This window comes from Phyllobates terribilis, unplaced genomic scaffold (assembly GCF_046119375.1).
Source record: "Phyllobates terribilis strain yellow unplaced genomic scaffold, ASM4611937v1 Scaffold_4__5_contigs__length_816908805, whole genome shotgun sequence".
NCBI lineage: Eukaryota > Metazoa > Chordata > Amphibia > Anura > Dendrobatidae > Phyllobates > Phyllobates terribilis.
Genome location: NW_027362764.1, coordinates 2552780 through 2576279, shown reverse-complemented (window position 1 = coordinate 2576279; position 23500 = coordinate 2552780). Strand labels below are relative to the sequence as shown.

The 23500-nt window shown below is 48.4% G+C and overlaps 1 protein-coding gene across 19 annotated transcripts in view; it reads left to right on the top strand.

Moving 5' to 3' along the window:
- The window catches only part of LOC141264751 (uncharacterized), a 61647-nt gene that overhangs the window by 12325 nt on the left and 25822 nt on the right, over positions 1-23500 (top strand). For 14 of the 19 annotated variants that reach the window (XM_073677033.1, XM_073677032.1, XM_073677031.1 and 11 more), the window contains exons 4-9: positions 5709-5852; positions 11158-11259; positions 11432-11563; positions 13510-13623; positions 13887-15746; positions 16146-20669. In XM_073677033.1, coding sequence (XP_073533134.1) covers positions 5709-5852; positions 11158-11259; positions 11432-11563; positions 13510-13623; positions 13887-15746; positions 16146-20669 — 6876 coding nt within the window. The remainder of the gene's footprint in view (positions 1-5708; positions 5853-11157; positions 11260-11431; positions 11564-13509; positions 13624-13886; positions 15747-16145; positions 20670-23500) is intronic. The other 5 variants (XM_073677023.1, XM_073677022.1, XM_073677021.1 and 2 more) reach the window with 5 other exon arrangements.

Below are 23500 nucleotides of genomic sequence, written 5' to 3'. Positions count from 1 at the left end.
AACCATCGTAGTTACCATCGTTCATTTCCCGTCAGCTTTCCTTGTCTGTCTGGGTCGTAGCTTTCTCAGGAGGTGATTTTTGGGGAAAACTTAACTGGCGATTAACTCTCCTTGGAGCTGGAGGGACCCCCTTTATCCAGGAGGGATAGGGGTCTGTATGTTGGATGCGGAGCGCATGTGTTGTAGGTCTCCCCCTGCCATCTCTTGCTGCTCTTGTGCCGGTTTGTGCTTTCTGGATATGTTTTTACTAACCTTTGCTTTGTGCCTCTCTCCTCCTCTCCTCCTTTCTCCCTTCTATCTCTCCTCCCCGGCTCCTTGTTTCCTCCCATAGAGTAATTCTCCTCACACTGGACTCCAGTCTGCTTCTTCTACACATTCAGTGCTTTTTCCTCCAATATCCGCTTCCCCTGCCCGGCTGCTAGTGGATAGAAGAAGCCGCAGCCATCCTCCGCTCCAGGCGCCCTCTCTGCTGAAGGCTCCTGTTCCTCCTCCTCTTCCTTTCTCCAGCGCTTCCCTTCTCTCCGTGTAAGCACATGACGGGACCCTCGGACCTGCCTCACTAGCTCACCACCTCTCGCTTCTTTTCTACACGTTCCTCGGGACTTGCTGCATTTTTCGTGCTGGGAGTGTGAAGAATGCTTTCCTGAGAGGCGGACACACTTCTGCCTGCAGTCTCCTTCCTTTCCCCGTCTGCCGCCCCTTCACATTGTAGACATTAGTGCCTTTAGAAGCCACTCTTCATGCTCCCTTATCCCAGCCAATCTGAATTAAAATAATGATTATTTTCATGTCTTACTAACCTGTAATAAACTATTTAACACTGACGCTTGGGCTTTAATTGTTTCTACTAATACTTTGTGGAAAGTTTTAACACCATGTTTGTCACTAACGCTCTGTAGGGAAATGTATTCTGCCCCTCTCCTTGTCCTTCCAGTAAAGATAGAGGGGAAATGACTGACCAGGAGAGACAGAGGGACAAGGGTTTGATTTTGGTATCTGCTGAGATTTTTGCTGCGAGAGGCGGAGAGAGAGCTGCCGCATTCACAGCTGAGACTTGGCTATCCGCTAGAAACGTCCCTCGCTGAAATTGATCTAGAATGGCAAAATTTAGCTTGACGCGAGGCACGCTGGACACGACAAATACACAACATAGCCATTGTCCGTGTGTGCAAATATTTTGCATAAAACATACTTAATTGCATGAAGTTGTATTTGCACGATCTGCTCCCTCCATGATCCTTCACATCTCTATGTATGATGCATGTCATGTCCGCCACCTATAATGCACGCAGGTCGCCTCTTCTGGTGCCTCGTCACCACTTGCACTCTGTCCGACAGTCATGGATGCAGTTTTAGTGAAACGTCAGCAGGTGGCGACAGATGCGTTAGAAATGTGTAATGGGGTTAGGACTGTACCCCCCCCCCCTTTCCATTATGGCTGCCCCTACAGTGCATGCCGGAGTTGTCGTCCATATCTGTTTGATTTTCTCTGCAGAGTTGGAAGATTTTAAAGGGGCACTCCAAAGCGGAAGATCCTAATATAACTATTTCTGGAAGGACTCTCTTCCGGGCTCGGCATAATCGCCTTTTCTAGGACGCCACTGAATAGTTTCCCCTCTGCATGTGCGCTCTGCTGTTGTGCTCTGCGCGGTCGCCTGTAGCGCAGGATTGCTCCGCAGTCCTCCTAATGGCGCTGCACCATAATTTCGACTTTAGCATCTGCAGATTGCGATGATGCCGCTTCCCTGGGGCAGGTAGGGCAGAGGCCAGGGGGGGGAGGCTGCAGGGAGGACGCGCTCTTTGCATTTTGCAGTCGGCGGATACTTTGTGGTAGAAAGTTCTGTCACTTTGACCATCTATTACAGATACAAATGACTGCCACCTAGTGTGCAAATCTGTCTCTGCACTCCATACAGTACTGTGGTGGTATCAAGCTTTCCACAGGCCCCCGAGTGGCATGTAAATGTGCGCGGTGTCTGCGTTGTGCCATTCCGCTTATGCACCAGGAAGAACAGTATGAGCCATGATGTCAGACATACGGGGGGTCTCCTGGGATGATCAGGAGCGGACGCCATTGTCATACCGTTATCTGTAAAGCTGGAACATCTCGGCGTTCGGAGATGTGCTGACGTCGGCTCGGTGTTCCTCCATCTCCATGGCCCAGATACCAGGATGGCGCAGCATCTATATCTGTCCTGAGCGCCAGGTGGAGCGATCACTGATGGAGGAAGACCTGCAGATAAATCAGAGGATTAGTGCGGGGGGCAGACGCTGGGGATACACCGTGCGATGAAGGGGAAAGTAAAGACTTCTAATGTCTTGTCTCAGGATAAGCTGCTTTTTCCTACGCTCCTGGTTGCCCCCCCGCTGGGGTGATGCATGTCAATCTCGGCACATTTTTTTAAGCTTTATTTTGCAGAAGGGTAAAACTATATTCACCCCGCCAACATCCCTTTCCAGTAAGGGTCCCCCAGAGCTGGCCAAGGGGTGCCCAAAATACCTTGCAATAGAAGAGATGGATTCATGGCGTAGTGATCCAAGCTGCTTTAAAGTTTCTGGTTTTTGGTGAAACCATTTTGTCTCATCTGATCTCATCCTTAAAGTTTCTGTTCCCGGCAATCAGTCATTCCAGGGGACTGCATTTTTCATCACTTCTCCCTCCCCCCCGCAGGCTTTATCTGTAATTTTAAGTTGTCCCTGAGCAAGTGCATGAAGACTACCTGCTATGATGTCTCCCAGAGCAGCAGCACACAGAACATGAGGGATGCCTGCACTTTTGTCTTTAAGCAGCACGGAGGACATTTATACAGCAGTGCTGAGCGGTGTAGCTGTGAATACAGCCTCGAGCTGAAACATTAGAAGGCAGCTGCACAGGCTACCTTATTCAGGATTACTGAGCAGTGTATCTGTGAATCCAGCATTGGGATGAGAACACTAGAAAGCAGCAGCACAGAGGACATTATACAGCAGTTCTAAGCGGTGTATCTGTGAATACAGCCCTAAGCTGAAACATTAGAAGGCAGCTGCACAGGCTACCTTATTCAGGATTACTGAACAGTGTAGCTGTGAATCCAGAACACTATAAAGCAGCAGCACAGAGGACATTATACAGCAGTACTAAGCGGTGTATCTGTGAATCCTGCATTGAGCTGAGAATACATTAGAAAGCAGCGGCATGGGTGACCCTATACATCATTACTGAGCAGTATAGCTGTGAATCCAGCACTGGGATGAGAGAGCACTAGAAAGCAGCAGCACAGAGGAACATTATACAGCAGTACTGAAAGGTGTAGCTGTGAATCCCGCACTGGGGTGAACACTAGAAAGCATTAGCATGGATGGACAGTACAAAGCAGCGTAGCTGTGAATCTAGAGCAGAAGTATCATAAAATGCTTTCAAAGCTGCAGCAGCATCGTAGATGACAATATACTGAGCAGTGTAGCTGTGACTGTTCTCCTTCTGCCTTTTATGCAATTTAAAGCACTGGCTGCTACATAGAAGTCTTTTAAAACATGCATGTGGCTGAAATGCCTGTAAGCACAACAAGAGGGGGTGCACATGCTTTTTAACCCTGTAGTGGTACCAGGCCCCTTTTTGTGTTTTTTTTTTTTTTTTTTATTGAAACTGGAAAGCAAATTTTATTTCCATTGCTAAAACTGGGCTCTTTCCAAGTGACGGGGCGAGTCAACCTCCTATTTGTCATGGTAACCGCACTTATATCGTGCCAGCTGATACCGCCCATGACCAACTTGTAATGTATAGATGTGAGAGTCCCCCGGGCAGCTGGAGCCTGAAATAGAAGCGTCCAGTCGTTATCCGTGCAGGACCCATCCGTTTAGCAGCGGCGAGGTGACGAGACAGTCTTGGGGGGGGGGGGGGTCACACATTCGAGCATACTCAATGTTTTTTTTTTTTGCAGGACTTGTACTGATTCTGAGATGCACTTTGTGTTTTGCCCCATTCACATCCGGAGCTGCAATCACAATTCTTCTTGATGCTGGCTCTTTCAGCCTCTGGTGCAGTACATGTATCTGTGCATGGACGCGGCCGCTGATTCTCATCCACTATGAATTCAGGAGCCTGAGAAAGCTGGGTGACGGGGCTGTAATGGCGGCCATATTGGCCTAGGACCGGGCTGACCTGATGGCTTTCTCCTTGTCTGAGCTGCTCTCCTCTTTCCCAGATCTTCTCCTCCTCCTCCTCTCACGTGCGGCAGAGCCGTGAAGCCGGGCATATTGTCTAGACAGTGACTCCTGGCCGGGCAGCTGTGTATCCGGGCAGCCGGCTCCGGATCTGCTGCCAGTTGCTCGCAGCGTTTTTCCCTGATCAGTAACGCAATGTGACAAGTCCCCCACAGCCATGATGAGAGCGCATCTATTCCAGGAGGCTGGAGAACAGCAGACATGGACGCCGAGGTCGCAGAGCGTGCACCCACTCCCGCCCGCTCTCTACTTTTTTTTTTTAGTTAGTTGCTGTTTTTCACTTTTGAGAACTTTTTTTTTCTTTATTTTTTTAAAGGTTTTATAGGGTTTTAGGCAATAGAAAATGGAGTAAATTTTTTTTTTTTTTTTTTTTTTTTTTTTTTACTATTCCAATCGTAGGCGGCACAGATGCTAGTTATAGGGGTTGATATTGACGGCCTATGAGATTATAAAGGGGGTATTGTGGCCGGATGTGTAAAGAGCAAGAACACCGGCGCCATACGCTGTGAAGTGGCCAGTCTTGGTATTGCAGCTCAGCCAGCTCCTATTAAAGTGAATCTGAGCTGCAATACCAAGAACGGCCACTACACGTATGGCGCTTACATACAGCCGCAGCTGGAGATGCTGAGATTTGACCCCCACTCCCCATTTGCTCCGGTGACCTGAGTCCTGGCCAACCTGTATTTGGGGTCGGTGAAAAATTGGGACAACTCCTTTTTAAGTGTAAAAGGGAAAAAAATAAACAAGCCTGTGTCTGAATGTTCACAGTGTATGTAGTGACCCCCCTCCTCTCTTGCCTTCGTCCCACTTTCCACCTTTTCTCCACTTAAAACTTTCTTTTAGCTGCGTCTTGCAGGGTGAGAAGTCGCCCGTCATCAGTATCTCCTCCTGAACTTTTTTTGGCTGCTTTTTAAGTTGGCGTCCTCTTTAGACATCCCCCTTGGTACTTTTTAGGCAGCGGTGCTTGAAATCTCCGCAGCGTTCATTAAGAGACTCAGCAGCACGGCTGAATGTAAATGGACGCCCCCCCCCCGGATAATAGGGAGCGCGACTTGAAAAATTTCCACCTCTTATATAACAGAGAAAGTGCGCGGTGGAGGAAAGTGGGTCAGAGAGTTGTGATCCACCATCACTCACGGTATGATTAGAGGTGGGGGGGGTGCTGTGAAATCTCGGCCCCTGGAACGAGCCTTCGTTCTGTTTCGTCCGGGGGGGGGGGGGTTTTGCTTTGTCATCAGGAGGAGGATTGTACATTAATGGATCCATACATTGAGGTCAGCAGGGAAGGAGCGCGGTGCATCGGGTGATAACTGCTCTAATGCCTGATTGATAACCTATAGGAAGAGTGTTATTTCTACCCCTACTTCCTGCAGTGCAGAGTTCAGCCTGAGCCTCCTGGTTCATGAGCTGCAGATGAGTTCAAAGATGAAAACACTGTGAACGATTTGATTTTGTTGTATGGCTTTAATACTGTAATGTCCATTTTTTTTTTTTTTGTTTTGCAGATCCATACGGATCAGGGGGCGATGAAGATGTTTTGGCTGATCTCCTCCTCCCTCCACAAGTCCAGATCTGCCCGGCCTTCCCCGGTACGCAGCTCCCCGGTACGCAGCTCCCCGGTACGCAGCTCCCCGGTACGCAGCTCCCCGGTACGCAGCTCCCCGGTACGCAGCTCCCCGGTACGCAGCTCCCCGGTACGCAGCTCCCCGGTACGCAGCTCCCCTCCTATAGCCGCAGTCTATATATAACCACGGCTCAGCTGCGCAGTCGGGCTGACAGCTCATTTATCATCTCAGGCCGAGCTACTGAGCAGATGCTGGCAATAAATCACGGCCTCACTGCTCCTCTCCTCCATGCATAGGGGGGTGCGCTGGGCCTGATTTGGGGGGTTCACTAGTGTTTTCTGCTGTATAATAAATCTGATATCTCATTGTTTCTGTGGACCCCACTTTCCTCCCTCCCCATCAGTTGGGCATCTTCTGTCCAGAACTTAATCTGTTCCAGGAAAAGTGGTGCGTCATCCAGAATTAAAGCTTTCTAGGATTTTCACCGAATTCTGCCAGCCCTGTGGAGCCGGAGATGGGCATTAAGATTCAGGCTGCCCAGTCCTGTCCACCGCGGCAGCCGGTCTTCTCTTCTGCACCCGGCGTCCCAGACAGACCTGGCTCCTACTTGGCCTTGTGACCTAATTGCACCATTGCTCGATGCATGTCATTACATTGTGGGGTCCAAATAAGAGCTGGAGGCATCCAGGACTATGGATTCAGAAGTGATGACAAGATGCCACTGAGGACCGGACCAGGAAACCTAGGAATCGCATCGCTCCTCTCTAGGGATAACTTGAACGTCTGCGCAGGAAACTTTCCTGCCGTATGTGCCAAACGGACGCTGCAAGTTCTGCTTGACAGCAAGGCAGCCATTGATCTCGGTCGCACATCATTCCCAGGGATGTGAGCCTGGAATCTTGTTCTTTCATGCAACCGTATTCCCACTACAGAGAGTTACGGTGGCCCTAATATACCATAAATGATTGGATTCCTGAAGTCCGCCTCAATACTAAGAGAAAAGCAGCTCATTCGCCAGCTTCCAGGAGCCCGGACATAAAGGATCCAGATGAAAAGAAAAAAATATCTGTATTAGCTAAGCTTTTAGGACGCTGTCTGGAAGATCTAGGACCCCAAACCACCACCAGTGACGGGTTCACAATAACTTTGGAAACTGCTTGAAAAGTCAGTAAGGAGTTGATTCAGGATGGCCGATCATCCTCCTGACTTATCGACGTCTTACCTCTGGGTACATCATCGCCACCCACCGCCGGGTCGTCCAGCACCGATGCCAATGGAGGTGGCTTTTGATGATCACCACCTGGCTTCTTCATTTCCTCTCCATTAACATCCCCACTATCATCATGGGCGACTTCAACATCCCCATTGACACGTCCCACTCATTTTTATCGCTAAGCTTCTATCCCTCACTTCCTCCTTCAGCCTTACTCAGTGGTCTTCCGCAGCCACCCGAAAGACGGCCACACACTGGACCTCATCTTCACCCGCCTCGGTTCCCTATCTAACCTCTCAAACTCGCCTCTCCCTCTTTCTGACCCCAACCTACTTACATTCTCTTACCTCTCCTCTTCAGGGCAACAATCCCCACTCCACAAACTAGCATACCCTCGCAGAAACCTCAAACACCTTGACCTACACTCATTCTCTGAATCCCTTACAGACATGAGGTCCTTACATGACGCAGATGTTGCTGCCACTTTATACAACACCACAACAGCTGCAGTTCTCAATTCGGTCACGCCCCTCACACATACCAAAGCTCGCACAATCAACAGAAAACCCTGGCACACCAGCCTAACTAAAGAACTGCGATGGGCATCCAGGGTTGCTGAGCGTAGGTGGAAAAGGTCCCAATCCACTGAGCACTTCATCACATTCAAACAGTCCCTCACTATCTTCAAGTCCACACTCACTGCAGCAAAACACACATACTTCTCATCTCTCATATCCTCCCTGTCTCACAACCCTAAACAGCTATTCAACACCTTCAATTCTCTCCTCCATCCCCCAGTGCCTCCTCTCTCTCCTCTTATTTCAGCCGACGACTTTGCCTCATTCTTCAAGCAGAAGATTGACACCATCAGACAAAGCTTTTGCCTAAAGTCCCCACAGCCCCTCCCCACACCTACTCAACCCTCTTCCTCCAAAACCATATACTCCACCATTACGGAAGATCAACTTTCCTCTTTACTCTCCAAATCACACCTCCCCACCTATGAACTTGACCCAATCCTGTCCCACCTCATCCCAAACCTTACCACTATCTTCATCCCAGCCCTAGCCCACCTCTTCAACCTGTCACTAACAACTGGTGTCTTCCTCTCATGCTTCAAACATGCCTCAATCACACCCATCCTTAAAAAGCCCTCCCTTGACCCATCCTCTATGTCTAGCTATCGCCCCATATCACTTCTCCCCTATGCCTCAAAACTACTGGAACAACACATCCATCTTGAGCTGTCCTCCCACCTCTCCTCCTGCTCCCTCTTTGACCGCCTCCAATCTGGCTTCCGACCATCACTCCACTGAAACTGCCCTGACTAAAGTCACCAACGACCTACTAACCGCCAAATCCAAGAGACACTACTGTCCTCCTCCTGGACCTGTCATCTGCCTTCGACACAGTGGACCATTCCCTCTAACTACAGTCTCTCTCATCTCTCGGCATCACAGACTTGGCCCTATCCTGGATCTCCTCCTACCTAACAGACCGGACATTCAGTGTCTCCCACTCACACACCACCTCCTCATCTGTCTATGTCCCCCAGGGTTCAGTTCTAGGACCCCTGCTCTTCTCCATCTACACCTTAGGCCTGGGACAGCTCATAGAGATGATACTGAAAGGCTTGAGACTCTATGCTGATGACACACAGATCTACCTCTCTGGACCCGATATCTCCTCCCTACTAACCAGAATCCCACAATGTATGTCCGCTATCTCATCCTTCTCTGCTAGATCTCTAAAACTTAACATGGATAAAACTGAATTCATCATCTTTCCGCCATCTCATTCAACCCCCCCAACTGACCTATCAATCAATGTCAATGGCTGCCCACTCTCCCCAGTCCCTCAGGCTCGCTGCCTCGGGGTAACCTTGGACTCTGATCTCTCCTTCAAACCACATATCCAAGCCCTTTCTATTTCCTGCCGACTCAAACTCAAAAATATCTCCCGGATTCGTACATTCCTCAGCAAAGACTCTGCAAAAACACTAGTGCACGCCCTCATCATCTCCCGCCTTGACTACTGCAACCTCCTGCTCTGTGGCCTCTCTTCCAACCCTCTTGCACCCCCCCCCAATCTATCCTAAACTCTGCTGCCCGACTAATCCACCTGTCCCCCCTCTATTCCCCGGCCTCTCCTCTGTCAGTCCCTTCACTGACTCCCCATTGCTCAGAGACTCCAGTTCAAAACCCTAACCATGACATACAAAGCCATTCACAACCTGTCTCCTCCATACATCTGTGACCTAGTCTCCCGTTACATACCCGCACGCAGCCTCCGATCCTCACAAGATCTCCTGCTCTACTCCCCTCTTATCTCCTCCCACAATCGTATACAAGATTTCTCCCGTGCTTCCCCCCTACTCTTGGAACGCTCTACCCCAACGTATCAGACTCTCGCCTACCGTGAAAACCTTCAAAAGGAGCCTGAAGACCCACCTCTTCCGACAAGCCTACAACCTGCAGTAACCCTCGCTCCACCATCCCGCTGCATGACCAGCTCTACCCTCACCTACTGTATCCTCACCCATCCCCTGTAGACTGTGAGCCCTCGCGGGCAGGGTCCTCGCTCCACCATACCGCTGCACGACCAGCTCTACCCTCACCTACTGTATCCTCACCCATCCCTTGTAGACTGTGAGCCCTCGCGGGCAGGGTCCTCGCTCCACCATACCGCTGCACGACCAGCTCTACCCTCACCTACTGTATCCTCACCCATCCCTTGTAGACTGTGAGCCCTCGCGGGCAGGGTCCTCGCTCCACCATACCGCTGCACGACCAGCTCTACCCTCACCTACTGTATCCTCACCCATCCCCTGTAGACTGTGAGCCCTCGCGGGCAGGGTCCTCGCTCCACCATACCGCTGCACGACCAGCTCTACCCTCACCTACTGTATCCTCACCCATCCCTTGTAGACTGTGAGCCCTCGCGGGCAGGGTCCTCGCTCCACCATACCGCTGCACGACCAGCTCTACCCTCACCTGCTGTATCCTCACCCATCCCTTGTAGACTGTGAGCCCTCGCGGGCAGGGTCCTCGCTCCACCATACCGCTGCACGACCAGCTCTACCCTCACCTACTGTATCCTCACCCATCCCTTGTAGACTGTGAGCCCTCGCGGGCAGGGTCCTCGCTCCTCCTGGACCAGTCGCCGTCACGTTTTGTTCAAGATTATTGTAATTGTTTTTTATGTTTACCCCTTTTTAACATGTAAAGCGCCATGGAATAAATGGCGCTATAATAAATAATAATGTTCCCCTGTTTTTCTCCAATTTCAAAGCCTTATTGTTAACCGGTGACCGTCCTACATATACAGTACTTTGAAAGGTTGGTGGTGGTGGTTTAGGGGCTTAAATCCTGCTGATTTAGGTTCCCTTTCTGCAAAATTATTCTAAAATCAGAAGAAAGGAGTTAAAAATGGTTTCTGGGAAGTTTGGGTGGCAACCAGTCCGGAAGATGTGACTGAGAAACAGCTTGTAATGACATGTACCGTCCTGACAGAAGAGGACGACTCAAGGACTCCGCTACTGGAGATGTTGGGGGCAGCGGATCTCGAGCGCTGAGCGATTCACGGCTCGTGTCAGGAAATGTGCTGATTGTACAAATCTCCATCACATCCCCGGACCCCGTACTGATGTGATTGGGGTAATAAGATCACGACCTACTGCTGACCTGTGGACTTCACCCATAAATCACTGACCCAGGATGATAGAGGGCCATTGTCCAGACACTGGCTGTAGGGACTGTTCTTAATAACATCTTGTATTATACTCCAGAGCTGCACTCACTATTCTGCTGGTGGAGTCAGGTGCAGCTAGACTGTAACTCAGGATCAGTAATGTAATGCATGTACACAGCGACTGCACCAGCAGAATAGTGAGTGCAGCTCTGGAGTATAATACAGGATGTAACTCAGGATCAGTAATGTAATGTATGTACACAGTGACTGCACCAGCAGAATAGTGAGTGCAGCTCTGGAGTATAATACAATATCGGTAATGTATGTACACAGTGACTGCACCAGCAGAATAGTGAGTGCAGCTCTGGAGTATCTGTGTACATTACTTATCCTGGTCAGTCCCTGGGATGTGACTGCTGCTCCCCTGGATATCGCAGCTTTTCATTGTCACTCGGTGTAATCTCTGGAATTTGTTTCTTTTTGCAGGTTCCTCTGATGTTACCTTTGATGAAGGATGGCTGACAGATTCTTACTCTAAATCTGGAGACACGGACACACCGAGCGCAGACGCTTCTGAGAAAACCACGGGTAAGATTAGGATGTGAATGGGGGATTATCTCCGGTTGAGGACCCTCGTCAGGTCAGAGCCTCTGACTGTGGAGGAGCCGGCACATCTGTCCGTTACTTCTGTGTAATGCTGCACTCCCTGCGGTGCCACCGATGTAACGTCTGCCACCTTTTTTTTTTGTTGTTTTTCTAGCCACATTTGGGGAAACTCCAAGTGATGAATCTGCAAATCTTCCATTTCAAGTTCCTCAGAGCGATCCTATATCACAAATATGGCAACCAACAGCCGAGGAACAGATCGCGCTCAGCCCCCACAATGCACCAGGTGAGAGCCGGGCCGGTGTTCAAAAACTGCATAGGGACAAAAGTCAAAGTAAGGCTCAGTTCACATTTATACCATGATCTCTATCAAGGACTACGTCGAGTTTCAATCACAGATTCAAATTGACTCTCCCAGCAGAATAGTGAGTGCAGCTCTGGAGTATAATACAGGATGCAACTCAGGTTCAGTAATGTAATGTATTTACACAGTGACTGCACCAGCAGAATAGTGAGTGCAGCTCTGGAGTATAATACAGGATGTAACTTAGGATCAGTAATGTACTGTATGTACACAGTGACTGCACCAGCAGAATAGTGAGTGCAGCTCTGGAGTATAATGCAGGATGTAACTCAGGATCAGTAATGTAATGTATGTACACAGTGACTGCACCAGCAGAATAGTGAGTGCAGCTCTGGAGTATAATACAGGATGTAACTCAGGATCAGTAATGTAATGTATGTACACAGTGACTGCACCAGCAGAATAGTGAGTGCAGCTCTGGAGTATAATACAGGAGGTAACTCAGGATCAGTAATGTAATGTATTTACACAGTGACTGCACCAGCAGAATAGTGAGTGCAGCTCTGGAGTATAATACAGGATGTAACTTAGGATCAGTAATGTAATGTATGTACACAGTGACTGCACCAGTGGAATAGTGAGTGCAGCTCTGCAGTATAATACAGGATGTAACTTAGGATCAGTAATGTATGTACACAGTGACTGCACCAGCAGAATAGTGAGTGCAGCTCTGGAGTATAATACAGGATGTAACTCAGGATCAGTAATGTAATGTATGTACACAGTGACTGCACCAGCAGAATAGTGAGTGCAGCTCTGGAGTATAATACAGGAGGTAAATCAGGATCAGTAATGTAATGTATGTACACAGTGACTGCACCAGCAGAATAGTGAGTGCAGCTCTGGGGTATAATACAGGAGGTAACTCAGGATCAGTAATGTAATGTATGTACACAGTGACTGCACCAGCAGAATAGTGAGTGCAGCTCTGGGGTATAATACAGGATGTAACTCAGGATCAGTAATGTAATGTATGTACACTGTGACTGCACCAGCAGAATAGTGAGTGCAGCTCTGGAGTATAATACAGGATTGAGTGGCACCCTAGGTGTAGTCTTGTTTTTTTGCTTTGTAGGGTGCGATGTCTGTATATATCTCAATGATTTCCTCTTCTCTTCTGATGATTCCTTATGGATGTGACCTTCCCAGAATAGTCTGTTTGGGTCACAGGTTCTGCCGTCTCCTGTACTGGGGGGTCCTACTACCCCAGTATATAGTGGATGTGATAAGTGTGGCGGTGGCTGCGGCTATTCCTGTCCCTCTCTTATATGATGGGGCTGTTGGATTTTGGCAGCTCGCAGGTCTCGGCATTAGGAGCCAGTTCTCGTGTAACTTTCCTGGGTTCTGACATAGTGATCGTTCCTCTGCGGCTGGTCATGTGTGGTCTTATAGCCTGCCCCGTGCAGCTGTCCCTCAGCCTCATTCACTTTTAATCAGCGGACGCCTCTCGTGTCCCCGCGGCCCCTCAGGACTGCTGAGGAAGCGCTGTCTAATTTACCAGAAGTCGTCCTGCTCCTCCGGACGGATCTGCTGACTCACAGGACAGAACTTTTCTTTCTCCGACCTGTTTTCTTCTGCCGTGTCGTCTGTGACTTTCCCAGCTCCGGATTCTTTCTTTTCTAAGGTCGGACCCCCGGTGACTTGCACGGCTCCAGCCGGACCCTGGCCGGTGTCGGATTTCTGCAGAGGGGGCCGCTGTATCTATTACATTTGCATTAAGGCTGTGAATGTCTTTCTGCTGTTTTGGTTTCTTCCTTTCTTCACCTGTTGCTGGGAGATTATACTGAGACTTGTAGTTCCCCCGGCAGAGAGGACGCCAGGCCTATGCAAGTGGTGGTGACTTTCCTCTGTTTGTCTGTGCATTGCAGAACACGAGGGACACCAGCTGAAACTTGAGGAGACCCCGCTCGATGCCGCCCCGTCCACAGAAAGCCGGCTCCTGCCGGATCTGGGAATCTCTTATGTAGCGGAACGTGACAGAGGTAAGGAGGCCGCACTTAGACTTTGTAGATGGCGTAGTTCTTTGGACTGTCTACCTCTTCTGGTATTTATGGCATCCTGCTCGGCGTCTATGTATGGGGGTCTATAGGGGACACTACACGTGGGATTTGTGTGCTTGCACCTGTTCCGCTCAGGTCTGACTCTTCCCCCAAAAAATGCACCTGATTGTTTCGTCCCCTCAATCTACCGGTAGCTTCTTTATAGCATCAGCCACTTAATATATACATATTTTTTTTTCTTCCAGAAGATTTGCTAAATCCAGATCCCTACAGTCAAGACATCATTTTTGCCTACATCGAAGGTTCTGACCCAACTACTGACAGTTATGTGTATGAAAGTCTCCACCATCCCGCTGTTGGTGAAGGTTGTCGGCTCGAAGCGTCCATCGTCCTTCAACCTAAAGAAGATTTTGGTACAGAGCAGGTGACTTCTCCTCAAGCTCCGTCTTCTGCAGAGCCCTTGATATCAGCTGCCAAATTGATACAGGAAGATAACCTTGTGTCCTCTGTCCAAGAGTTCCCCGCAGAGATCCAAGAAGAGCCTCTGGCTTCACTTGGTTCGTTCGTCTCAGAAGAAGTCATTTCAGCCTTCCCTGCTGCTTCAGACCACAAAACAGAGTCTTCAGATTCCTCCCCTTCTGATTTCATCCAAGAAGAAGCATCTCCATCCTTCCCTGTTTCATTGGTGCAGGAAGAGGAGGTTCCGGCTTCCCTCGTTGCGTCGGTCCCAGAAAAGGAGGATCCAGCCTCTCCTGTTGCATCTGTCCAGGAAGAGGACTTTCTAGGTTCTCCTGCTAAATCAGTCCCAGAGGAGGAGGCTCCAGCTTCTCCTGTTGCATCGGTTTTAGAAGAGGAGGCTCCAGGTTCTCCTGTGGCTTTGGCTCAGGAAGAGGAGGCTCCGGCTTCTCCCGTGGCTTTGGCGCAGGAAGAGGAGGCTCCGGCTTCTCCCGTGGCTTTGGCGCAGGAAGAGGAGGCTCCGGCTTCTCCCGTGGCTTTGGCGCAGGAAGAGGAGGCTCCGGCTTCTCCCGTGGCTTTGGCGCAGGAAGAGGAGGCTCCGGCTTCTCCCGTGGCTTTGGCGCAGGAAGAGGAGGCTCCGTCTTCTCCCGTGGCTTTGGCGCAGGAAGAGGAGGCTCCATCTTCTCCCGTGGCTTTGGCTCTGGAAGAGGAGGCTCCGTCTTCTCCCGTGGCTTTGGCTCTGGAAGAGGAGGCTCCGTCTTCTCCCGTGGCTTTGGCTCTGGAAGAGGAGGCTCCGTCTTCTCCCGTGGCTTTGGCTCTGGAAGAGGAGGCTCCGTCTTCTCCCGTGGCTTTGGCTCTGGAAGAGGAGGCTCCGTCTTCTCCCGTGGCTTTGGCTCTGGAAGAGGAGGCTCCGTCTTCTCCCGTGGCTTTGGCTCTGGAAGAGGAGGCTCCGTCTTCTCCCGTGGCTTTGGCTCTGGAAGAGGAGGCTCCGTCTTCTCCCGTGGCTTTGGCTCTGGAAGAGGAGGCTCCGTCTTCTCCCGTGGCTTTGGCTCTGGAAGAGGAGGCTCCGTCTTGTCCCGTGGCTTTGGCTCAGGAAGAGGAGGCTCCGTCTTGTCCCGTGGCTTTGGCTCAGGAAGAGGAGGCTCCGTCTTGTCCCGTGGCTTTGGCTCAGGAAGAGGAGGCTCCGTCTTGTCCCGTGGCTTTGGCTCAGGAAGAGGAGGCTCCGTCTTGTCCCGTGGCTTTGGCTCAGGAAGAGGAGGCTCCGGCTTGTCCCGTGGCTTTGGCTCAGGAAGAGGAGGCTCCGGCTTCTCCTGTGGCTCAGGTTCAGGAAGAGGAGGCTCCAGCTTCCCTGGTTGAGGAAGCTTTGTCTCCAACCTCAGTTGCCTTCGTTCAGGACATTGAGGTCCCGGCCTCTCCTTCTGCATTAACCAAGGAAGTAGTTGCTCCGGCCTCACCTGCTGCTCTAACCCCGGTATTGGACGCCCCTGCTCTGCTTGCTACTTTCGCCCCAGAGGAGTCCACTTTGACCTCACTTGTCTGCCAAATCCCAGCAGAGACACTAACTCCACTTGTAACAGGAGGAGACCAAACACCTGAAGAACCAGCAAAACCCGTGGAGAAAGATGACGACCAGCAAGCTGCAGACCAAGGTAAGGGGAACGCATTACCATATAGTAAATGAGTAAATGTAGATTGATTTTTGGTTATATTTTTCACTTTGGCATTTTGGGGATATTGATCTCCCCGTTGCTGGTTCTGAAGTTTCCTTCCGAGTGTCTCCATAACACCATATCCTTATTTCCTCTACAGAATTTTTGGAAGGTTCAATATTTAGATGGGAATTTGGAGACCTATAATATGCCGTAAAGTGTTATTTTATACTGCTGCAATATCCTTTATATTTTTGTGGCTTTTTAGTTTTTTTTTTTTGGGGGGGGGGGGGGGGGGGGGGTTGCTCTAAGGGCTAAATCCATATTTTCTGACACCCCTTTAATATGAATCTGGTTTTAGTTTGGGGAATAAACCTGATATTCATGTTATATCTACAGTGCCCATAAAGCAAAACACTTGCAAAACCAGTGACCGACGGCTGGGCAGAGCGAAAACTGCCCTAGCACCCGTTTCGGACACAGTCCTAGAGCCCGTCCCGGCCAGTCCTAATCCAAATCCACTTCCTGCCCAACCTGGTAATTCCGAATCCTTGGCGTCTAGAGCCAAAGCTTTGCACAAAAAAGCCCACGACATGATGGAAAGCCGAAGGGAAGCCACCAGAGATGCGGGAGATCCAGAAGGCATCCAGGCATCCATGAAAAAGAAAAAGAAGAAAACAAAACAGAGGAAGAGTTTTGCACCCAGAGATTTGGAGTTCGGTGAGGAAGACTCATTTACTAGGGCTGGCAGCGAGGCTTTATACTCCAGTGCCGGGCAGATGGGACACGTGGCGCTTCTTACAAGACAAGACCATCTGTTTGAGCAACCTCTGGGTATTGCTAAGAGAGACACACAAAGTGCAGCAAGTGGCACAGTGCCCGCCGCTAATCCTACCGCAGCCAAGTCTACCCTGGAGAGCTGCGCGGAGAGGGAAGGTCACCCGACCTTGTATCCTCCAGAGAAACCAACGCCTGCTCCACAAAACATTGATTCTCCCTCAGTCAGACACTTAGAATCCCCACCTGCCGACCAAGTGCATAAAAGCCTTTTCGACACACTGCCTTCCCTCATGGGAGAAAGTGGGAAACCTGAGACTCCTATGGAGGCTATATTTGGAATTGCTGACACAGATGTCACCAAATGTCCTTACTTATATCCTGAAATTCTGCTCCAGACTTCAGAGAAAAAATCTCTGAAGGCAACGCGGAAAGACGAACGCAAGGAGAACGCCTGGGAAAGGAACGAGTACTCCACCGATTCTTTCTCACCCGGTGGACCCGAGACGGTGAAATGGGACAAACCTAAAAAAAAGGATAAGAGAGTTGGCAATTATAGCCGTGGAGGGCACTCGAAAGACTCGAAGCATTGGCAGAAAGGATTAGAATCGGATCTGCAGGCTGGTCGCGTGCCATCGAATCCAGACAGGGACGAAAAGCATTCGCCTCCCGTAATACCACCAGATGAATTGCTGCAAAAAGCCCACGAGACAGGGCCTAAAAGTAAAAATCTGAACAAAAATTTGCGCTCTGACGTCGCAGATCCCCTGGATGATGACTATGGACGTGGCCTAAACTGTAAAAACGTACCTGGAGACTTGCTGGTATTTGATAAAAAGACAACAGGGTTAGATGGCGATGTTCTGTCGCACAGCAACACTTTAAATAAAAGCGACGCGTCTGTCCCATTACCAGTTGGCATGGATGAGGATATTCCCTGTACGCCTTTAAAGCTCACAGACACTGTGGTTGGCTTAGTGTTGGGATCTATAGAGCCGAAATTAAAACCACCTACGCCAAAAAATGAATCCAGTTCAACCCAAAAAGACAATCTAGATGTTCTAGACAAGAAGTCTGGTACTGACCTGTATGGCAAAGTGCCGACTAAAGAAGCTAAACCTGACTGCAAGAGGTCTTTTCCAGAAAATAAGGCTAGTACAGTCCCGGTCAAGGAGTCCATTCAAGAAGTTAGACCCAGTACAGTCGAGGGTGGCAAGATGCTTGATACTCTTCTGTGTAGCACAGAGCCTGTGCTAGAAAATAAGCCAGATGCAGTCCTGGGTAGCAAGGAGTCCATCCCAGAAGGTATTCCTGTGAAGGTCTTGGATGGCAAAGTGTCTACACCGGAAGCTAAGCCTGGAAAATTCAAGGAGCTTTTTCCAGAAAAAAAATCTGGTACAGTCCTGGCCAGCAACAAACTAGAAGACAAGCCTGATATAGTGCTAGGCTACAAAGCTTCTGAAAATGCGCCTTGTATAGTCTGTAATACTGAAGATCCCATTCCAGAAAATAAGCCTGTCGCAGTCCTAGGTGATGAAAGATCAGAAAATGAGTGTCCTCCAGAAAATAAGCCTGATGCAGTCCTTGACCTTAAAGCTCCTTCTCTAGAAAGTAAGCCTAGTGCTGTCCTTGACCTTAAAGCTCCTTCTCTAGAAAGTAAGCCCAGTGCAGTCCTTGACCTTAAAGCTCCTTCTCTAGAAAGTAAGCCTAGTGCAGTCCTTGACCTTAAAACTCCTTCTCTAGAAAGTAAGCCCAGTGCAGTCCTTGACCTTAAAACTCCTTCTCTAGAAAGTAAGCCCAGTGCAGTCCTTGACCTTAAAGCTCCTTCTCTAGAAAGTAAGCCCAGTGCAGTCCTTGACCTTAAAGCTCCTTCTCTAGAAAGTAAGCCCGGTGCAGTCCTGAACCTTAAAGCTCCTTCTGTAGAAAGTAAGCCTAGTGCAGTCCTGGACCTTAAAGCTCCTTCTCTAGAAAGTAAGCCTAGTGCAGTCCTTGACCTTACAGCTCCTTCTCTAGAAAGTAAGCCCAGTACAGTCCTTGACCTTAAAGCTCCTTCTCTAGAAAGTAAACCCAGTGCAGTCCTTGACCTTACAGCTCCTTCTCTAGAAAGTAAGCCTAGTGCAGTCCTGGACCTTACAGCTCCTTCTCTAGAAAGTAAGCCCAGTACAGTCCTTGACCTTAAAGCTCCTTCTCTAGAAAGTAAGCCTAGTGCAGGCCTGGACCTTAAAGCTCCTTGTCTAGATAATAAGCCTGGTGCAGGCCTGGACCTTAAAGCTCCTTGTCTAGATAATAAGCCTGGTGCAGGTCTGGACCTTAAAGCTCCTTCTCCAGAAAATAAGCGTAGTGCAGTCCTAGGTGAACAAAAATCCACTCCAAAAAGTAAGTCAGAAAATGAGTGCCCTCCAGAAAATAAGCCTGGTGTAGTCCTGGACATTAAAGAGCCTGTTATTGAAAATAAGGAGGGGAAAGTCCTGGACCTCAAAGCTCCTTCTCCTCCAGAAAATAAGCCTGGTACAGTTTTGGCGAGCAAGGAACCTGTTCCAGAAAGTAAGGAGGGGAAAGTTTTTGACCTCCATACTCCTGCTCCAGAAAAAAAGCCAGATACAGTTTTGGGTTGTAAGGAAAAGAAGCCTGCAACTGTCCAGTGCAATAAGGAGTTCACTCCTGAATGTAAGCTGAATCTTGTCCCGGGTAACAAAGAGCCCCTTCCAGGAAGTAAACCGAATAAAACTCTAGATGACTATAAACCTGGAAAAGCCCAGGCCACCATTCCAGAAGATGTGCCTCATACACTGCTGGATACCAAAGACCCCATTCCTGCTAATAGGTGTGGTGCCGAACCCGTCCCTGAAAATCTGTCTGGTACAATCCTTAAACCCAACTTCTCCAGTTCTGCTGCGGTGAGTCCGTCCGAGCCAACGGTCCAAACTCGGCAGCCACCTTCATCTCCGAAAAAAGCTCAAACTGAAGGAAACTCTTCCTTTGAGAGGCAACTGAAAAGCAAAAGGGGAAAAGCAAAGGCAAAGCCAAATGATACGAAGAGTGTATCCGATGCCTCGGACAGAGGGGTCGAGATATTGGACTTCCCCTTCCAGCCAAGTGACCACCCACAGGAAACAAAGCTGTCAGGTTCTAAGAAAGCTGATCGTGGGTCTTTAAAGCGTCCTCATAGTTCAGAGAAGGACAGATCCGTTTTGATAGACGTTGGACCCATGAGTGCCAATGATCATGTGGAAGATTTGGCAAAAGGTGTCTTGATTCCTTCTCCATTGGTGGACTTATCTGCGAAAGAGCAAAAAGCGAAGGTTCCTCCTCAACGAAGGGACCTAGATATTGACGATGTCATCTTTCCTCCATATGACCAACCAGAAAAACAAACTCCTCCAATCACTGTTCCAATATTACAAGGGCTGAGTGACGACATCTTGACGCTTACTGGAGAAACGCCTCCTAACAAAATAGGGCTGAAGTCAGATGAGATTGGGCCATCTAATGCAAATCTGCTCCCTCGTTTAGCAGAGTCTTCAGGAGCTGGAGAGGAGCATAGGACTCTAGATCAAAATCTCAATGAAAAATTGGTAGATCCTCTTGATTCTTCAGTGGAGAAGCCACATTCCCACCGTGAAGGTTGTGTACTTTCACCGGAGCCAAAGTGTGAGGACCCGTATCTTCTTGTGAGTTGTTCTCTTATGGCCAGTCGCAACGTTGACTATAATTTCAATGTTGAAGGAGATCCTTTTGAGGTGGGAACCTCCACCGAGGACCCGGCGAAGATTGGAGAACTTTTTGACCATGTCAAAGTCTCAGACGTTCAAAATGTTTCTGGACGTAGTAAAGAGAGCTGTGATTCAACCGAACAGCAAAAAGTTGGAGCCAAATCCTTGCCAGCAGCATCTAAAGTTTCTACTGGAGAAGCCACCAAAGATATTTTGAAGACCAAAACGAAGACCTCGACTTCAGCTCCTGGTCTTAAAGATCGTCCTGCAGAGAAGACCTCTCTGAAGAGTAACAAGACTGAAGTTCTGAAGGGCTACATGAGGCCCACCAAAGCCAGAGAAGCCGTCCGACCACCGTCACTTTCTAGAGTGGCAGGACCTGCTACGGAAAAGCTCAAGCAGCCAAAGGAAGCCCATATCAGACCGGAAAAAGGTGTGTGATATTTAGCATCTTCTGGCATGGAGTTTACAAGCAAAGCATGGCCGCACTCACCGCAGCATCGGGATGAGGTTTGGCTGCTTGTGTGACGCACTGCTAATAATATTACCGATATACCCCGCTAATCCCATACACCACGTAGGGGAGAGAGCTACAGGTAAAGGGGTAGCATCCTAATACCAGTGTGTTGGTGCATCCAATTGAGTCTTGGGTCTGATATGCATGTTGTGAATAACCCCAATCTGAAAAACTGGTGGGTTTTTTTTGTTTGTTTTTTTTTCATATATAGAACTGGGTATTCTTCTTTTTTGGATATTGACGGATAGAGCTTGTAAAAACAAGCACTTTTGCAATTTAGCGTTCGTTAAAATTTCCAGTCGTTCTTGAGATATTTTAACATTTTTTCTGATTTTTATTTATAGCTTGTTGCCAAGGAGACCGACCACCACTAGGGTTTAGCCGTGGTGGCAAAAACGTGCACGGTGCTTACAAGCTCTTTTCTGTTAGCTTGCAAGTATTGCTGTAAAGCTGGCCATGATCGCTGAACCACTCTCTTAATACTACCAGAACAGCACTTACAAGCGATAACTTCAGTGGTGGTCGGTCTCCTAGGCAACAAACTGTAAGCAAGTGTTTATATCTCAAGAACGGCTGCAAAGTTTAATAAACAGTAAATTGCAAAAATGCTTGTACTTACAAGCTCCAACCAACAATATCCATCGATTGATGAGAAACTTTTTTACTTTTTTTTTTTTTCTTTTAGAATTTTATTTTGTTTAGATGTCACATTGTGATTGGTCGCCTGTGAATGATTATGGCTGCTGTCTGGGATTGCCAGAACTGCCGCAATGCTGTGGAGGTCTTGAGCAGAGAACCCCCCCCTCTATAATGAGTAGATGGGACTTGAAGTCGGGGTTTATTGCTAGGATATACCTTTTATATGCTTCGTTATGAGCAGCGGTGGTCCGACCTTGATCCTGAAAATGAAGGGTTGCGTTCCCGTGGAGCGGCGCTGCAATCATCGTGCACTGCGGTGCCTTCATCTCAAAAATCAATGGTCGGACCCCCAAGTAATCATAAAGTAGCATGCTAGTGGGGGCCAACGGCATGACCACACGAGACCCCCCTCCCAAGCATTTCTCTAATCAGTCTCTCCGCATGGTGTGACTAACCCGTGTACGCTGGTTTTACCGTTTTCTGTGTCTGAATATTTTACTGCTGATTAGTAAAAACAGCTGAGAATTGTCCCAGTGTCCAGTGCAGTCGGGCGACTGGGTGTCGGGGGGCGTTTAGAGTGGGACCCTCATTGTGCACTTACTCCAAAGACGTGCGGCTGTGCAGGTTAACTATCAGGTGATCCAACATGGGTGATATATGAAGCGTGGGCTGTTCCCTATGAGGCATTTTTGCAATGAGACTTTAATATGGAGTTACTTGCAGTATAAAGAATGGGGGTTACATTTTGGTTTCTCAGGGTTTTATGAATTTGGAAGGCTACATTAACATGATCGAATGTATGATATGGTCTGGGTTCAGATCCTCGTATGACACCGTGCGTTGGGATCAGGAGCTCCGGGATCGGTCTGGTCATTGGGGTCCGCACATGGACTGTATAATATGTCCGTGACTGTCATCCAGTCTCATAACAAACTTGTGTTACAGAACCTAGTAGATGACAGATTTCTCACAAAGTAGACTTTTGATCGTGTGATCATGGCTATTAGATAGAAAACCACCATTCTTTACAGTGCAGCTTGCATCCAGAGAATTTGTATATCACTATCCAAAAAACTAAAAAAAATAAAATCCAAATTCAGACCTATGTGAACCCCCATAAGTCTAATTATGTCCTGTGGTAACACTTCTGGTTAATGGCGACTTGAACGCCGTGCTCAGTAAGACAATGGGGCCTGGTTTGTTTAGTTGGTGTTTTTTCCTTGGAAAACAACAATTTTTGCTGTAATTTTTGGAAAATTTTTGCAAAAAAAAAAAAAATGCACTGCAGCCGCTGTTGTTGTTTTTTTTTTTTTTTTGTTCTAGTTTTGGGCTGAGAATTCGATTTTTCTTGTGCGTTCTTGTACAATGGGAGATTCGCGTCTGCGGTGGTGAATTTTTCTCAATCTCCCCTTCTCATTCACCAGCGAACGTTGACGGCAAAACATGGAAATTGTGAACGAAGTAAAGGTTTATTATCCCCTACAGGAATAGAGGCAGCGACAGGGCGGTCTTACAGGAAGAAAAGCGGCTTTTCTTTTTTTTTTCTGGATGAGAATCGAGCAACTTTTTTTCAATTTTTTTTTTATTTTTTCTTGTTATTTTTAGCATTTGTATTTATTTTAATATATATATACACACACACATACATATATATATATGTGTATGTGTGTGTGTGTGTGTATATATATATATATATATATATATATATATATATATATATATATATATATATATATATATATATATATATATATATATATATATAAATATTATTTTTGCTTGCTCACCTGAATCCGGTCTTATGTCTCAAAGTATGTATACCCCTTGCTATCACTGTTGATGATCAGTGACATGCTGGGAGTGATAGTTCTCAACAGCTGTCGGCAGCTGATTTTTTGGAATCTCTCATCATCCACACTTAAAGGGATTGTCCACTTCTGTTTCCAAAACTGACCACAGCACAGGTATATAGAAATAAGTGTCTATTGCTATAGTCTGAGCTCCGGTGGTTGGGCCAAGACGGCGACACGTCTGCACCTGCCGAGCAACGAGAATTCCCCTTCGGAGCCTTGGGAAAGCTGGGTGACGACCCTTTTGTGGTGCATTCG